The following is a 15,305-nucleotide window of genomic DNA, read 5'->3' on the forward strand; positions in this document are numbered from 1 at the left end:
TCACTTTGGTGCCACGTATCAAATAACGTGGCACGCCAAGTCAAACGAAGGAGCCAATAGGATCACGCCACATGTCAGAATGATGCGGCATGCCTAGTCAAATCAAAGGCCAATAAAGATGCGCCACGTGTACTAATGACATGTTCCGGCCATTCAAATATGGCCATATCACTTTATTCTGATTGGTCGGAAAGGGTTTGTCCTTATAACAACTCTTCCATCCTACAACTATAAATAGGAATCTCATAATTCAGAAAAGGGATCTGAATTCTAACAAGAAGCCAGAGAGAGCTCGTGGATCAAACGCCGCAGATTTCTCTACAAGTTCTCAAGATCAAGACCACCAGATTCAAGATCTAGCTCAAAGGCCTTTGAATTCAAGTACAAGTCAAGATCAAATCCATCAAGTTCAAGATCAAGCTCAAAAGCCCTTGAACTTATTATCAGAAGGACGAATCAGCGGATTCCTAAAGATTATAACACTAATATTTTGAAATCAAATGCTACGATTGTTGCGATATTTTTCTGTATAGCATATTTCCTACATTTATAAGGGACCAAAACTCACATTTTAATTGAAAATAAAATGTACTGAATCATATTTTACAATGACCAAAATCAAAATTTGTCCACTGTTTAGAGATCATAAATACTATTAACCCTTTAGAATTTCCAATTTTGCATAAGATTAACCTATTAGAAAGACGACCAAAGGAAAAAAGTCAAAAGTTTAAACCATAAATAAAGGATACGGACTTATGACGATAAAGATGACATTAAACTCCAAAAAGAAATAATCATGGAATGCTACCATCAACACTTGAACCTAAGTTACTAGAACACAAGTGCTATCAGAAGTACTAAATTCAGATTAACTCAGTATTAGAATTTCTCATCCCCTCTGATCACCACCAACTCCATGGCACACTCCCAACTACCAACACATGTCTTTTTACATTCTTTTTTGCTTTAGATTCTGAAGGAGTACTGAAATTATAAATGGATAAAAAAAATTGTTACAAATAAACAATTACAGGCAAAGTTCTACCCACTAACTAATAGCATTCCTATGAAATAATCAATGATAATAGCCTGCTCGAGGAGATCGATCTTAATGCATGATATCCAAAACGGCATAATATGCTATCAACAGCGGTAAGGAAATGATTGTGCCAACAATGACCCTGAAATTAAGAAAAATGGAATGTCATTAATATTTTTGTTATATATTTTACAAATTCAAGAGAGACTAGCATAATGCTTTTGATTTAATTTTTTCCCCAAAAGATCCATTAAAATAAAGTAATGTCAATAGCACTATTTCAAATTTGATCTAAACATCTTTGTACATTTTTGCATATTCCAATTAACAATTTAATGTAATATAACAAGATTCAGAATGAACACATTCACTCGACATTTTTTCATATTGATTTACATAGAATAGACAATTGTGGGTTGAAAGCGGGAGAGCTCTAAATTTTATTTTTACTCAAGGTGACAAATAATAAAAAAGACAGTTTTTTTTGTTTAATGACATTCATATATCAAATGAAATAACAAATTTAAATGTATTAAAAGTTGGATAGGACTTACGCAGTGCTGAGTACGTCTGCATGTAGTCCATATTCTTGGGCATAAACGAAGGAAGTCACAGCTTGAGGCAATGCAGCCTGCAAGAGGATAAAATAGAAGAGTTAGTAATTTAAAGAAATAACTTTATTATATTTGATTTGAAGAACCATAACAATGTTATGGAATCTCTTTTTACTCTTTTTAAATATAATGTAAATTATGTAATCCCGTTATCTAATTTTGCTTAACATATATAAAAGTCTAAATAAAAATATATGACAACAAATGTTTCTCGACATATACTTTAAACTCATAATAACTAAATTTCATTTGTTATCTTGATAATTCTATCGAGACAAAAGTAGACCAGCAAATTTTCAAATTACAGCTCCTCAACTGAGCTATATTTACAATAAGCATTTTGTTCTTAAATAGTAAAACAAAAGAAGTGACTGTAGTCCTTTTTAATTCTCAACTTTATTGATAGCCGTCTGAAGTGCTTTTGCCAATACTGCAAAATACATGTTGGTAAGCTAAGTGGGTAAGTGAATAATTAAGAAGTGGAGGTCTAATCAAATAATCCTTCTTAGTTAATGATTTTATTAGGGGCTTATAAAAGGAAAATATGCAAGTAAAATGAATCGGAGAGTATTAATATTTGCTCGTGTGTTAACTTTTGACTTTGGTAATGAAAGCACTTTATAATAGTTGCTTCCTCCGTTTCTTTTTACTTGGCCCATGTTAACTTAATATTTTCTTTTTTAAGAACTTATTTATTAGAGTTTATTTTACTAAATTAATTTTATTAATTTTGCTTTGAAAATCTGAGTTTAACTAGTAGTTCTTTATGTAGTTACTTAATGATCATAAAGATAATATAGAAAAATAATAATAAATCTCTCTTGATTTGCTAAATTAGACAAGTAAAATGGAAAATTTATTGTTAATATAAGAGTCAAGTAAAACAAAATGAAGAAAGTAACAAATTTACTAATATCAGAACTAACGAATATTTTATCAGTTCTTTTTTTACTTGTCTAGTATAATAAAGATAATTTTCTTCTTGAATTTATCCACTTTAGCAATTAAGAAAGAATTAAGTTTTTCTTCAATTATATTCTTTTCATTAAGTAACCATCTTTTTAAATTTCCAAATTAGAGTTAATAAGGGTTACTTGTAAAATAATTATTTAATTAATACTTTTTAAAAGAAATTGCAAAATGCAAACTGGACAAGTAAAAATGAACAGAAAGAATATTCTAAGCCTTTTATTCCAGAGAAAATTACACCCTATGTCAATTGGGGTAGCAATGTTACCAAAATTGACCTATTTGGCTTAATCTTTCAAAAAATGACTCACTCCCTCCTCCTCCGTCTCTCTCTCCACCCACTCCATCCTCCTTCCCCCCTCTCTCTTCTTTGCTTCGCTGCCATCCCAACGACGGTGCCGGCGCCGGCGGTCGGCACCATCGGAAAAGATAGAGAGATCTAGATATGAAGGATCGGGAATCGGTGGTTTGCAGAACGCCGCCGCAGCTAGGGTTCGTGACCTAAATTTACTTATTTTCACTTTTTTAAAATAAAAAAAACTTTAGTATGTTTTTTGTTGTTTAATAATCTCAAATTTGTTTTTGCGATCATCATTGAAGGATCAATATTGATTGTTAGGTGAAAATGTGGTGAAATTGAGAACAAATCTTATGAAAGAGCTGCTTACTACTTTTCGGTCTCAGCTTGAAGATTTCTCTCGCAAACACAAGGTTTTTCCATTATTTTGTTTTTTTAGTGATTAAGAAGTAACATAATTTCTCCGATGACGATGATTTTTTGGTGGCTCAGATCTGGCCGTGTAACGACCCGTTTAGTCGTTATAGTCCTTTCGGCATTTTCGTCTTTTTCGAGCATTGACTAGCGCATTTTGACCCCAAGTTGACTTCTGGGTAAACGGACCTTTTTTGGAAATCCATCGATTTCGAGAGGTCCGGATGATTGTTTATGACTCGTGTATATATTTGGTTCGATTCCCAATGCACTTGGATGCATTTTGGGACTTGGGTTGGAAATTGGAACTGAGGCATCAGGGGTTGACTCGATCTATGAGACCTCCGTTGGGAATTTCGAGGCCACGAGCGCATTCGTAGCGTATTTTTGTGTGGGTCTGTGTATGTGGTTTGTGAGCAGATGGCCTCCGGAAGGGCTCGGGATTTTGATAGAGACTTAGAAAAATTGGAGGAATTCTTATACCTGGTGCCCGAAATGGAGGCACCAGTGCCGTCCCAGTGACATCGCTGTGGCGGTATGTTGGTCGCTGGGGCGGCCATATGAATTGTTGGCAGTTGACACCTATGGCGGCCATGGGCGCTATACAAGTGCGCAGAAGTAGCGACCCCATTACCACCGGGCGGTGACACTACTAAAAAACCCCTCAAAATTCGACGGACAAAAAATCGACGGACAACTCATTAAAAACCGATGGAAAACCGACATGTGGTTTTGTGTATTTCTAATGTTTTTTTATTTTTTTAATTAAAAAACCGACGGACAACGTCGGTTTTTTTGCAAAATTTTGAAATTATAAATCCGCAAATTACAAAAAGTCCCACGTCGGTTTTATTAAAAAAAAATTAATAATAATTAATATAAAGCCGACGGACGACGTCGGTTTTATTTTTAAAAATATTTTAAATAATATGCCATTCAATTTTTTTGTTTTTTAAAATAATAAACAATTTTTTTAGGAAACCGACGGACGGGGTCGGTTTCCTTTTTTTTTTTTTAATATTTTTGGGAAATTCAAACGTGCGAGACGGACGGGTCGGTTTTATCCGTCGGTTTTCTTTAAATTCTAGCAAGATAAAGTTTCATACTCATTTTTGCTCCCTCTTCCAAATTAAAACCCCCATTCAAACCCTAACCGCCGCCCTAAACATTTTATTTTTGCCGCCCGCCGCCGCAAGATTCAGCAGCCATTCCCACCTACCGCAAACCCATTTTTTCAAGTTAATAAATTGAGGTTAGTTTCTCTTAAATTAGGGCATTTAAAATTCTTTTAATTTTAGTTTTATTTGTAGATTTTAGGCCTAATGCTAGTCTATTTAGCTTTGTTAGACATCATTTGCAATGTTATTAATGTTGAATTTGTAAAAAAATGTAAACTTTATTTGACTAATTTAGTTGTCATTTTTTTTTTGCTTAGATTGAGCTATATTTCATGTTCTTTGTCAATGTATTTGTGTTAGCTTAGTTATCATTCTTTGTAATATTATTGATGTTGAATATGTGCAAACATGTATACTTTAATTATTTGACTAGTCTTTTTTTTTTTTTTTTTGGATTGTGCTTTTTGTTAGAATTCCATAAGTTATAGAATTGTTATTGATCATTCTAAAGTTAAAATTGGTTGGAATTGTACTTTTCAAAGTTAAATTGTTAAGTTATAGTATTTCTATAACATCAATACTAAAATGTAGATTTTATTTCTCTAGATTTACTTTTCAATTTTTAGAATTGGTTGGAATTGTGCTTTTTAAAGTTAGAATTATTAAGTTATGTTAGAATTATTAAGTTATAATATTTCTATAACCTCAAAACTAATATGTAGATTTATTTGACTAGATTTACTTTTTAATTTTTAGAATTAAAGTTAGAATCCATAAGTTATTAAGTTAGAATTAAATATTGAGAATTCAAAGTTAGAATTGTTGAGATTGTGTTTTTCAAAGTTAGAATTGTTAAGTTATAGTATTTTCTATAACCTCAATACTAAAATGTAGATTTTATTTCTCTAGATTTACTTTTCAATTTCGGGTAATTGATTGGAATTGTGCTTTTTAAAGTTAGAATTATTAAGTTATGTTAGAATTATTAAGTTATAATATTTCTATAACCTCAAAACTAATATGTAGACTTTATTTGATAGATTTACTTTTTAATTTTTAGAATGTTAGAATCCATAAGTTTTAATTAGAATTGTTATTGAGAATTCAAAAGTTAGAATTGGTTGAGATTGTGTTTTTCAAAGTTAGAATTGTTAAGTTATAGTATTTCTTAACCTCAATACTAAAATGTAGATTTTATTTCTCTAGATTTACTTTTTAATTTTGCTTTGATTGGAATTGTGCTTTTTAAAGTTAGAATTATTAAGTTATGTTAGAATTATTAAGTTATAATATTTCTATAACCTCAAAACTAATATGTAGACTTTATTTGACTAGATTTACTTTTAATTTTTAGAATTAAAGTTAGAATCCATAAGTTATTAAGTTAGAATTGTTACGAGAATTCAAAGTTAGAATTGGTTGAGATTGTGCTTTTCAAAGTTAGAATTTTTAAGTTATAGTATTTCTATAACCTCAATACTAAAATGTAGATTTTATTTCTTAGATTTATTTTTAATTTTTAGAATTGGTTGGAATTGTGCTTTTCAAAGTTAGAATTATTAAGTTATGTTAGAATTATTAAGTTATAATATTTCTATAACCTCAAAACTAAGGATTACTCGTAGACTTTATTTGACTAGATTTAATTTTTAATTTTTAGAATTAAAGTTAGAATCCATAAGTTATTAAAGTTAGAATTGTTATTGAGAATTCAAATTAGAATTGGTTGGGATTGTGTTTTTCAAAGTTAAATTGTTAAGTTATAGTATTTCTATAACCTCAATACTAAAATGTAGATTTTATTTCTCTAAATTTACTTTTCAATTTTTAGAATTGATTGGAATTGTGCTTTTCAAAGTTAGAATTATTAAGTTATGTTAGAATTATTAAGTTATAATATTTTTATAACCTCAAAAACTAAAATGTAGACTTTATTTGACTAGATTTACTTTTCAATTTTTAGAATTAAAGTTAGAATCCATAAGTTATTAAAGTTAGAATTGTTATTGAGAATTCAATATATTTGGTTGGAATTGTGTTTTTCAAAGTTAGAATTGTCAAGTTATAGTATTTCTATAACCTCAATACTAAAATGTAGATTTTATTTCTCTAGATTTACTTTTCAATTTTTAGAATTGGTTGGAATTGTGCTTTTCAAAGTTGATTATTAAGTTATGTTAGAATTATTAAGTTAAAACTAGTTAATGGTACTTTTGGTTGGACATTTAAATATTTCTCGAACTTTCAAGGTCTATTTAGATCGTGTTTGATGTGTTTAGATAGTGTTTGATGTGTTTTACTATTACTTAGGTGATTTTATGTGTTGTAGCTCTTTTAGAATTGATTTGAAGCATTTTAATGCTAGTTTTGAGTCACTTTTGTAGAAGAATTGATGGAAAATGGGTCACAGAAAATGGGAATTGAATGTCTTTTCGGAAAAACCATCGATTTGATCGTGGTTTTCTCGAAATTAATTTTGAAATTTTCCGTAAATATCGACTCGGTTCCCAATCGGTTTTGGAAAATAATTTTCAAATTTTATAAAAAAAAGATGATATTTTTGTATTTAAATAAAAAAATTTAATAAAAAACCGACGTCATGTCGGTTTTTCCATAAAATTTTTTTTTTTTATATATAACATAATAAATTTGTGGAAATGGCCTCCCTTTTTTTAATTTTTAATTATTGTATAAAAATCAAAGGACCACGTAACCGACGCAAATGTCGGAAAAAACCGACGTGGTCCGTCGGTTTCAAAAGCGAGGCTATGTAAACCGACGGACCGTAAAGGGTCGGTTTCCCGTCGATTTCATTGAAAAAACCGACGCAGTCCGTCGGTTTTCGTCGTCGGTTTTTCCCGTTTTTTTAGTAGTGTGACGGGCTAGGTATTTTCATTAAGTGTGATTTAAATAAGTCCTTAGACCCTCATTATTTCCCATCTCGATATTTGAGCTTGAGGGAACTGTTCTTAGAGATATTTAGAGGAGATTCTTAGAGGTAAATCTCGCCTCTTCCTTAATCACAATAATCCTAGATTTCCCCCTTCCCTTTAATAATCCCTTAGTGATGGAAGTTGGAAGAGGGTTTTGATGAACACTTTCTCTAGGCTTGGTAATGATAAATTGATGATGTTTATGTTAGACTTTGACGAATCTAAGCTTATTAATCATATGTCTTCCACTTCTAGTGTAGAATTTTGGAATCGAAGACTTAGGGTTTATACCCAAATTGGGGGTTTTGCTTGAAATAAGAAATTAGGCTAATCCTTGAGTTAAATAAGTAATTAGTGGTTGGGTTATGATCACCTAGTGCTTAATTTGGTATTTTGCTTCCGAAGTTTTCGTTTTGCCCTTGTGGGCCCGTTTTCCCAAATTCTAGGGCTAGTATTGACCTAATTTGAGTAGTAGTAATATTAGTATCATTTTTCATGATTTCTAATCTAGAATTCGATTATGCTTAGACTACTTTGGTTCTGAGGTTCAGTGGATAGGCAAGGCAAAGAAGTGAGTTGTTGGTGCTGCAGTTCGACCATCGAGGTAGGTTATGGCTTACCCTTGGTGAGACTTCATATAGCGAAGCACATATTTAGATTTTATTATTGGAGACAGCATGTGAACTTTCGGGTATGAAGTTAGGTTGGATATTGGCTTAGATTGGGCCCTGTTGTGTGTTTGGGGCTAGCCACCCCGTTATGTGTGATTTGATTTTTCTATTGTGTCGGCTTGATGCCATGAGTCGTTGGTAGATATTGGGTTCTGTTCTATCATCTTGATTATGATATAGTTGGCATACCATTGTTGGTATTTGTACTTGGTTATATTGTTGGCATACCCACTGTTGGTACTTGTGATTCGGTTATATTATTGGCATACCCACTGTTGGTATTCGTGATTCGGATATATTGTTGGCGTACTCTTGGTTGCTACTTGTGATATTGAGCATGATTGTTGATGTGATTCACGCATTTCACGCACTCTCATTTTTATAATACACTGTTGAGATATTGATGATATTTGATGAAACACTTGATGAAATTCGCCATTTACTGAGTGGCGTGAGATGGCCGATGTCCGATGTTCATCCCGGAATCGTTGATTGAGTGAAATTGATACGTGATAAAACTCTTTTACTTGAGTGACGTGAGATGGCCGATGTCCGATGATCAATTCGGGAATCGTTGTTGCATAGACGATATCCGAGGTTAGTTCCAGAATCGTTGTTAATGCATGGACTCCGCGGGTCCTCCCGGGGTAGATGCGCGAGAACCCCCGTGGGCATATATATATTGGGTCCCGTCTGTCTATTGGGCAAAGATCTAGGACGGGTGGCACTTAGACTTCGCAAGTCATGTTGGGTTGTGCTACCGAGACATCGATATTTCCGTCCGGAGTACATGTGTACACCGTATTTGCATGGCATTGCATTCATACCATTATTGCATTGCATTGCATTATGACTTGATTGAGATGCTTGGTGATTGTAATGTGATGTTATATTGGATTGGAGATATTCGGACTTAGCATATTCGGGATTAGATGCTTTACAGAGGCGATGACAGATACTTGGAATTGATTATATTGTCTTATACTTGTTGGTTTATTTGCTTATCTGCTTTATTATCTGAATTGTGTTAGCTATGCTTAGTCGGCCGATGATGCCTACCGAAGATTTGTTTGTCCGACTTGCACTTGCCGCATTCTTTCATGAATGCGCATATATATATATATATATATATATATATATATATCCGCCGCCTTGAAAACTTTCCTATCTTATGTCCTATTTTATTCCGAGACATAAACACTTATGTATTAGTATTCCAGATTGTATTATTTCCCATTAGATGCTCTTGTATTATTCAGACTAGACCCTGGGGGTGTCGTTATTATTCCGCACTATTCTACTACTTATATATATATATATATATATATATATATATATATATATATATATATATATATGTGAGACTTACGTTTATTTTTATATATCCATATATATATATTTCATTCTTTTGTGTATTTATTCATGTGTTGGGTTGAGGGTTTGCTTACCGAGGTGGGAAGGTAAGAGCCTGCACGACTTAGGCCAAATAGGTCGTGACAGGCCGCCTCCTCCCTGCGGTGGTTCAGGTCTAATTAGAAAGTGCCTAGATCTAGATGTATAATATTGTATATGGGTGTATATGAGTATATGAGAATATTGTATAATATTGTATATGGGTGTATATAGGTATATGGGTAGTTACAATATTGTATATGGGTGTATATGGGTATAATATAATATAATATTGTATATGGGTGTATATGGATTAAAGCTTTGCAATATAAGTTTTGGGCTATTTTTTTTTGCAATGGAAGTGACCAAATTGTATATTTATGAAATTTCTCCATTTTTCTATGTACTGACAAAATAAAACTATTTACACAAATTATATATAGACATTAGTTTTGTGGTTTAATTACCTGGAGGATAGCAATGCGCAAAACATTTCCATGCAAGCCCAAAACAACACAGCCGAGTGCCATTGTTGCTGGTCCAACAACAAACCTCAAAATCATAGCATAAATTGTCAATGCAGCTCCACATGCAATTATTTTCCCTTGCAAAGCCATGAATAATCCTAAAAGTAAAATTAAGAAAAAAAAAAAAAAAACACTCTTGTTTAGCGAAAAGAATGAAATTAATAGCCTGATTATCCATATTTTTTTGGAAAATTAGAAGTGTTTATTTTTTAAGTACTTATTTTGGAGTTGAGGCGTTTCACTAAGTTTTTAGAAAACAAGAACAAGTATTTTTTAGTAGTAGCTGGAACTGTTTTTTTTTAAGTTGAAAAAATTAACTTCTTCCCAGGAGCACCCTTTGAAATAAGCCTGTCAAGTGGGTTGGGCCGACATTAGGTAAAACCCGCCCACCAACCCCGGCAAACCCATTAAGATTTGTAAGGGCTTGGAAAATTAGGTGGATTTATTAGTAGGCCGAAAACAAAAACAAGTATTTTTTAGGATAAGGTGGGACAACTTTTCCCTGAAATAAGTTCCGCCCAGGATAGGCTGATGGCCCACCGAGGCACTGGCCCGGCCCGGCCCACTTCAAATTAACCAAAAAAAAAAAAAAGAGATAAGTACTACATTTATTACTAATAATAAATATTTTAAAAACATTGTATCTTAATAAATTAGGAGTCTCTTTTTACGGAACACTTAAGTTTTCTTTAAAATTGTATTTTAAAGCTAGACAATCTTGTTTTCTCAACAAATATACCTTTGATACATTTCAGTATATAGTATATATAGATTGTGATAGTTTTATATAAAAGTAAAATTCCATTAGCATGCCATATATATTGTGTTTCTTTATTAGTCCGTGCTAAAAAAAATGACCCCTTTCTATATTTGGAAACAATTTACCTTTATGTAATGATTTATAGCCACACAAAATATATATGACTCATTTAACACCACAAGTTTGAAAGTCTTCTCTTCTTTCTTAAACTTCGTGTCCAATCAAATAGACATATCAACATCTACATAAATAATTTAAAATAAAACTTAAAACTTAAATTGATAACATTGCAAATTCAAAACATACAAACTTGAACGTTGAAATATTGCAAATCAAAAGTTCAAAACATACAAATTAAATGGCTAACATCGATGGACAAATTTAAAGAAGAGATAAACTTCAAAGTTCAATTTCGTGCCTTTTCACAAGTGCCTACGCAACACACTGGTACCCCCCCCCCCCCCCCCCCCCCCAATAGGCTAATACCCTCGCTCTGGACTTGTGGAGATATATATCACCACAATGTTGACATTTAACATGTTCCTCATTTACTCGCTCAAAATGCATCCACACCGCATTTGAAGTTGATCTTCGAACTCGAGGAGTCGAGGAGAAGGTGGAGGTGAAGTAATGTACACTAGTTGAATAGCAAATTTAGATAAAGAGAGAATTGTGGAAGAATTGTTTGAAAATGAAGAAGAATGAAGGGGTATTTATAGTTTGAAAATATGATCAAAGTGTAGTTATTCATAATTTTAGGGGTTCAAATAAAATTGGCAATGACTACTTTTTTTAAATTACAACGACTAGCTTTTTGAATTTGACAACGACTAAACTTTTTTTTTTTTAGTTTAGCAATTTTATCATTAGATGTAAATGTTAATTTTATTATTATTAGTAAATGTAAATGTTTATTTTTGTATTTGAACTTTAAAAAAAAAAAAAAAAAACGACCAGGCCCACTAATTAAAACCCGGCCCGGCCAGGTGAGCCCTTGTGTAGCCCCTATCCTAATAAAATAAAGGGTCAGGCTAGACACTTTTCCCTCTCCCAAGCCGCCCCTTAACTACGGCCGCTTTCGGCCACCCCACTTGACAGGCTTACTTTGCAAGCTTGGCAAGCATAAATTAATGTTGTTTTAAAATTGATAAAAGTGTATTCTAAATTAATTAGCCAAACACAAATTATTGCTTTCCAAAAGTAAATTTTTGAAAAATACTTTATATAATAGTTATCTTTTCAAAATAAAGACATTTTAAAAGTTTGGTAAATAAAATATAAATTTCGATGTTTTTAATGAATAGTTGTCTTCGGTCAAAAACAGTTCGTAAAAGAACGAAAGTGATTGTTGGTAAAACAAAACTATCAGAAGTTATTTAAAGCTAGCTGTTTCATTAAATAAAGGATCAAAAGTTATTAAATGCTACATTAAAAGGAAGAACTTTTATTGCTGTTCCAACTGTTTAAAAACACTTACCCATACTAAACATTGCGACACCACTACCAGCCTTTGACATTATCAAGATAGATCCCTCTATTATGCTTGGCATTTCAAATTTCCACCTGAAACCAAAAAAAAAAAAAAAAAAAAAAAAAAATAAAAAATAATATGAGTAACTGCCTGATTCAATTAATTATCGAATATTGTTTATCTTTAACTGGTTTGGAATGAATAAAAAAAAAAAAGTTTGGAACAACCAAACACGAAAAAGTGAAGGATATTATCTTTTACTAAAATTATCTAGTTTGTTACCAATAGTCTGAATAGGAGATTCAAGAAAATATTAAAATGTCACACCTTAGATTTGGACAATATTAAAATTTACTAAAAATATTAATTTACTAAATATATCTAGTTAGTTACAAATAGTTTGAATAGAGGATTCAAGAAAATATTAAAATGTCACACCTTATTTGGAGCATAGTAAAATTTACTAAAAATATCTAGTTAGTTATAGATAGTCTGAATAGGGGATTTAAGAAAATATTAAAATGTCACACCTTAGATTTGGACAATAATTAAAATTGACTAAAAATATTTAGTTAGTTACAAATAGTCTGAATAGGGGATTCAAGAAAATATTATGATGTCACACTTTCTAATGTCAAGGCTATTAAAAAATCTATATATGCACAAAATATTTGTTTTTTCGTATTTGCATAATATGACTTTCTGATGAAGGTGTTGAATCACCTTCAATGCATAGAGCTCTGCAACTTGTTCTGGGTTCGAGCCTCATAGTTGTTTCCATTTTTTTAAAAACAATTCTACATGCTTAGTGCATAAAGAAATTAAATTGACACGTAAAGAGATAATAATTAAATAAATAAAAATACGCATGTACATACCTGCTAGCTAAAAGAGCCCAAAAGAGACCAAGAAAACAAGCATAAGAATTGGGATTCTTAGCAAGTTTAATAGAAACAGCTTTAATCAAGGGCCAAAACGCCAGCACAGCATTATTATTATTATTCCTTATTTGGGCAGTAGTATTTTCTTCCAAGTCACTTACACTCCCCAATTCCACAGAATTATCAATTACATCATCACCATTATTATTCATCTTTGTTTTCCAAAACTCAAGTGCAAACAACAAAGAAGTAAGCCATAACAAAGCTTGAATCACAGCAGCTTGAACAACAAGATCAACCCCTAAATCCCCATACATGGCCTTCATCAATGGGACACCAACAACAAGTGTGTTATTCAACGTGGACAAAGAAAAAGTTGTTATGGACCAAGAAAAGCTCCCCATTTTGTAAAAGTTAGCCCATAAGGCGAGGATCAGGATCACTAAGGCTTTAGCAATTAGGTCTCCGGTTAAAAAGAGGTAGTTGAGGTTGTAAGGATCGATGTTAGCTATGAATTGAAAATTGAAAAATGGGAGGATGAAGAAGCAATTGAATCTATTGATTGTATCACATTGTTCTGGCTTGAACATGTGCCACCATTTCACCGAACCATAGCCTAAAATAAGTGCTACATAGAGTGGCATCATGGCCACCAACACCTTGTATATATCTTCCCAACCTATCATGTTTAATTAATTTATGAAGAAAGTTTTATGATTTTGTATGTATCTGCAGGTTGTTATTAGGTGGGGGTTCATGGGTGTATATATAGAGAAATTTTTTGAAGGTTTTAACTCATATAATCCCTCAAGTTTGATGGTAGGTTTGTTTTAGTCCCTATAGTATTACTCTGAGCACATATGCTTTGCGTTTGTTAAAAAGAAAAAGAAGAGAAATTAGGAAGATCACTAGCTTGCATTTTGAACCTTCTAGAGTTCTAGCTAGTCTTAGTAGCTAATTGGTAAATTTTGAGTTTCACTTGGTCATGATTAATATTGGAAATGATCTCGACACAGATCTTCTTCCAATTTAATTTTTTCCTGCAAATTCACCCCTAGTCACGAAAACAAAATAAAGTTTGACATGAATAAAATCATCACAATTTTTTTATCTTTTAAGAGTTTCATCAACGAAATAAATATCTATAATCTTGCTCTTTTTTTCCCCATCAAATTCAGAGTTGGTTTTGCTTCTCGTAATCATCGAGCCTAATCGACTAGACTCTTTTCAACTATGATTGTAGGGGAAATGAATTTGGGCGAGAAAATCCTTATTGTGATCGTCATTTAGCTTGGACGTTACATATAAAATATAAGACCTTTTAATTAGTGGTATAGATGATCCATCAAAATTAAAGTTCCGTTAGTTGGACCAAAATGCTGAATTTATGTAAATTAAAGAATTATATGTGCTGAAAGCAATATGATATGAGCGAATATAGACTTACCTCCAAACATAAATGTTCATTTGAGTTAAAAGCTCGCAGAGTACTCTAGTAACAATATATATCTATTGTTGTCAATTGTCATGCTTAATTACTTCCATGATTTTAGTCCATGAGAATAGGGCCTTATGCAAACCAATCACTCTTCTAATTGTTTAGTTTGTTTGACCTGGTGTTTTCATATCTTTTGATATTAATCGGGCTGTTTGTCTAAGTTTATAAGTTGTCCAAATTAGTCTATAAATACTTTTAGTTTATCTATGTGTTTGATAAACATACATATAATTCAAGTGCTTATAGGTAATTAAAAAAAAAAAAAAAGGATCAGCCAGAAGTCATAAGATGTTCAACTAATTTATGATTTTACAGCTTATAAACACTTTTGGTTTGACCAGATCTTTTATGATTTTAACCCTAAATTTTTTTATAATCTCCAAAATACTTGTCCTAAATTATAACTTTTGACAATCTCCCAATTTTTTTCCGTCATTCATCCTTTCTTATGTAAAATACTTTTAAATTTATATCTTTCGTAAGTATCTTCAAGGATATGTAAGTCATTTTAACAGAAAAAGTATTTATCATCACTTTTTATATACCAAACACACTAACCGATTCTTATCAGCTCCAATACTTGTTTTTATATACATAACTACTTGTTTATAAAATCATTTTCAACACCTAAATATGTTTTTCATCATTTAATGCTTATCATTAGTTACTTTAATCCGTTAGCACAAACAATAGCTTATTCTTGTTCATAATGACTTA

The 15,305-nt window shown here is 31.8% G+C and overlaps 1 protein-coding gene across 1 annotated transcript; it reads right to left on the reverse strand.

Moving 5' to 3' along the window:
• Nucleotides 1-790: 790 nt before the first annotated feature.
• LOC132063259 (auxin efflux carrier component 5-like) lies at nucleotides 791-13,842 on the reverse strand. The gene is made up of 5 exons (XM_059455725.1): nucleotides 13,088-13,842; nucleotides 12,216-12,301; nucleotides 9,919-10,076; nucleotides 1,597-1,673; nucleotides 791-1,184 (listed from the first exon to the last, which is right to left on the reverse strand). The coding sequence occupies exons 1-5, from the start codon at nucleotides 13,774-13,776 to the stop codon at nucleotides 1,112-1,114; spliced, it is 1,083 nt and encodes a 360-aa protein (XP_059311708.1). The 5' UTR covers nucleotides 13,777-13,842; the 3' UTR covers nucleotides 791-1,111.
• Nucleotides 13,843-15,305: the final 1,463 nt, after the last annotated feature.

Source organism: Lycium ferocissimum, chromosome 7 (assembly GCF_029784015.1).
Source record: "Lycium ferocissimum isolate CSIRO_LF1 chromosome 7, AGI_CSIRO_Lferr_CH_V1, whole genome shotgun sequence".
NCBI lineage: Eukaryota > Viridiplantae > Streptophyta > Magnoliopsida > Solanales > Solanaceae > Lycium > Lycium ferocissimum.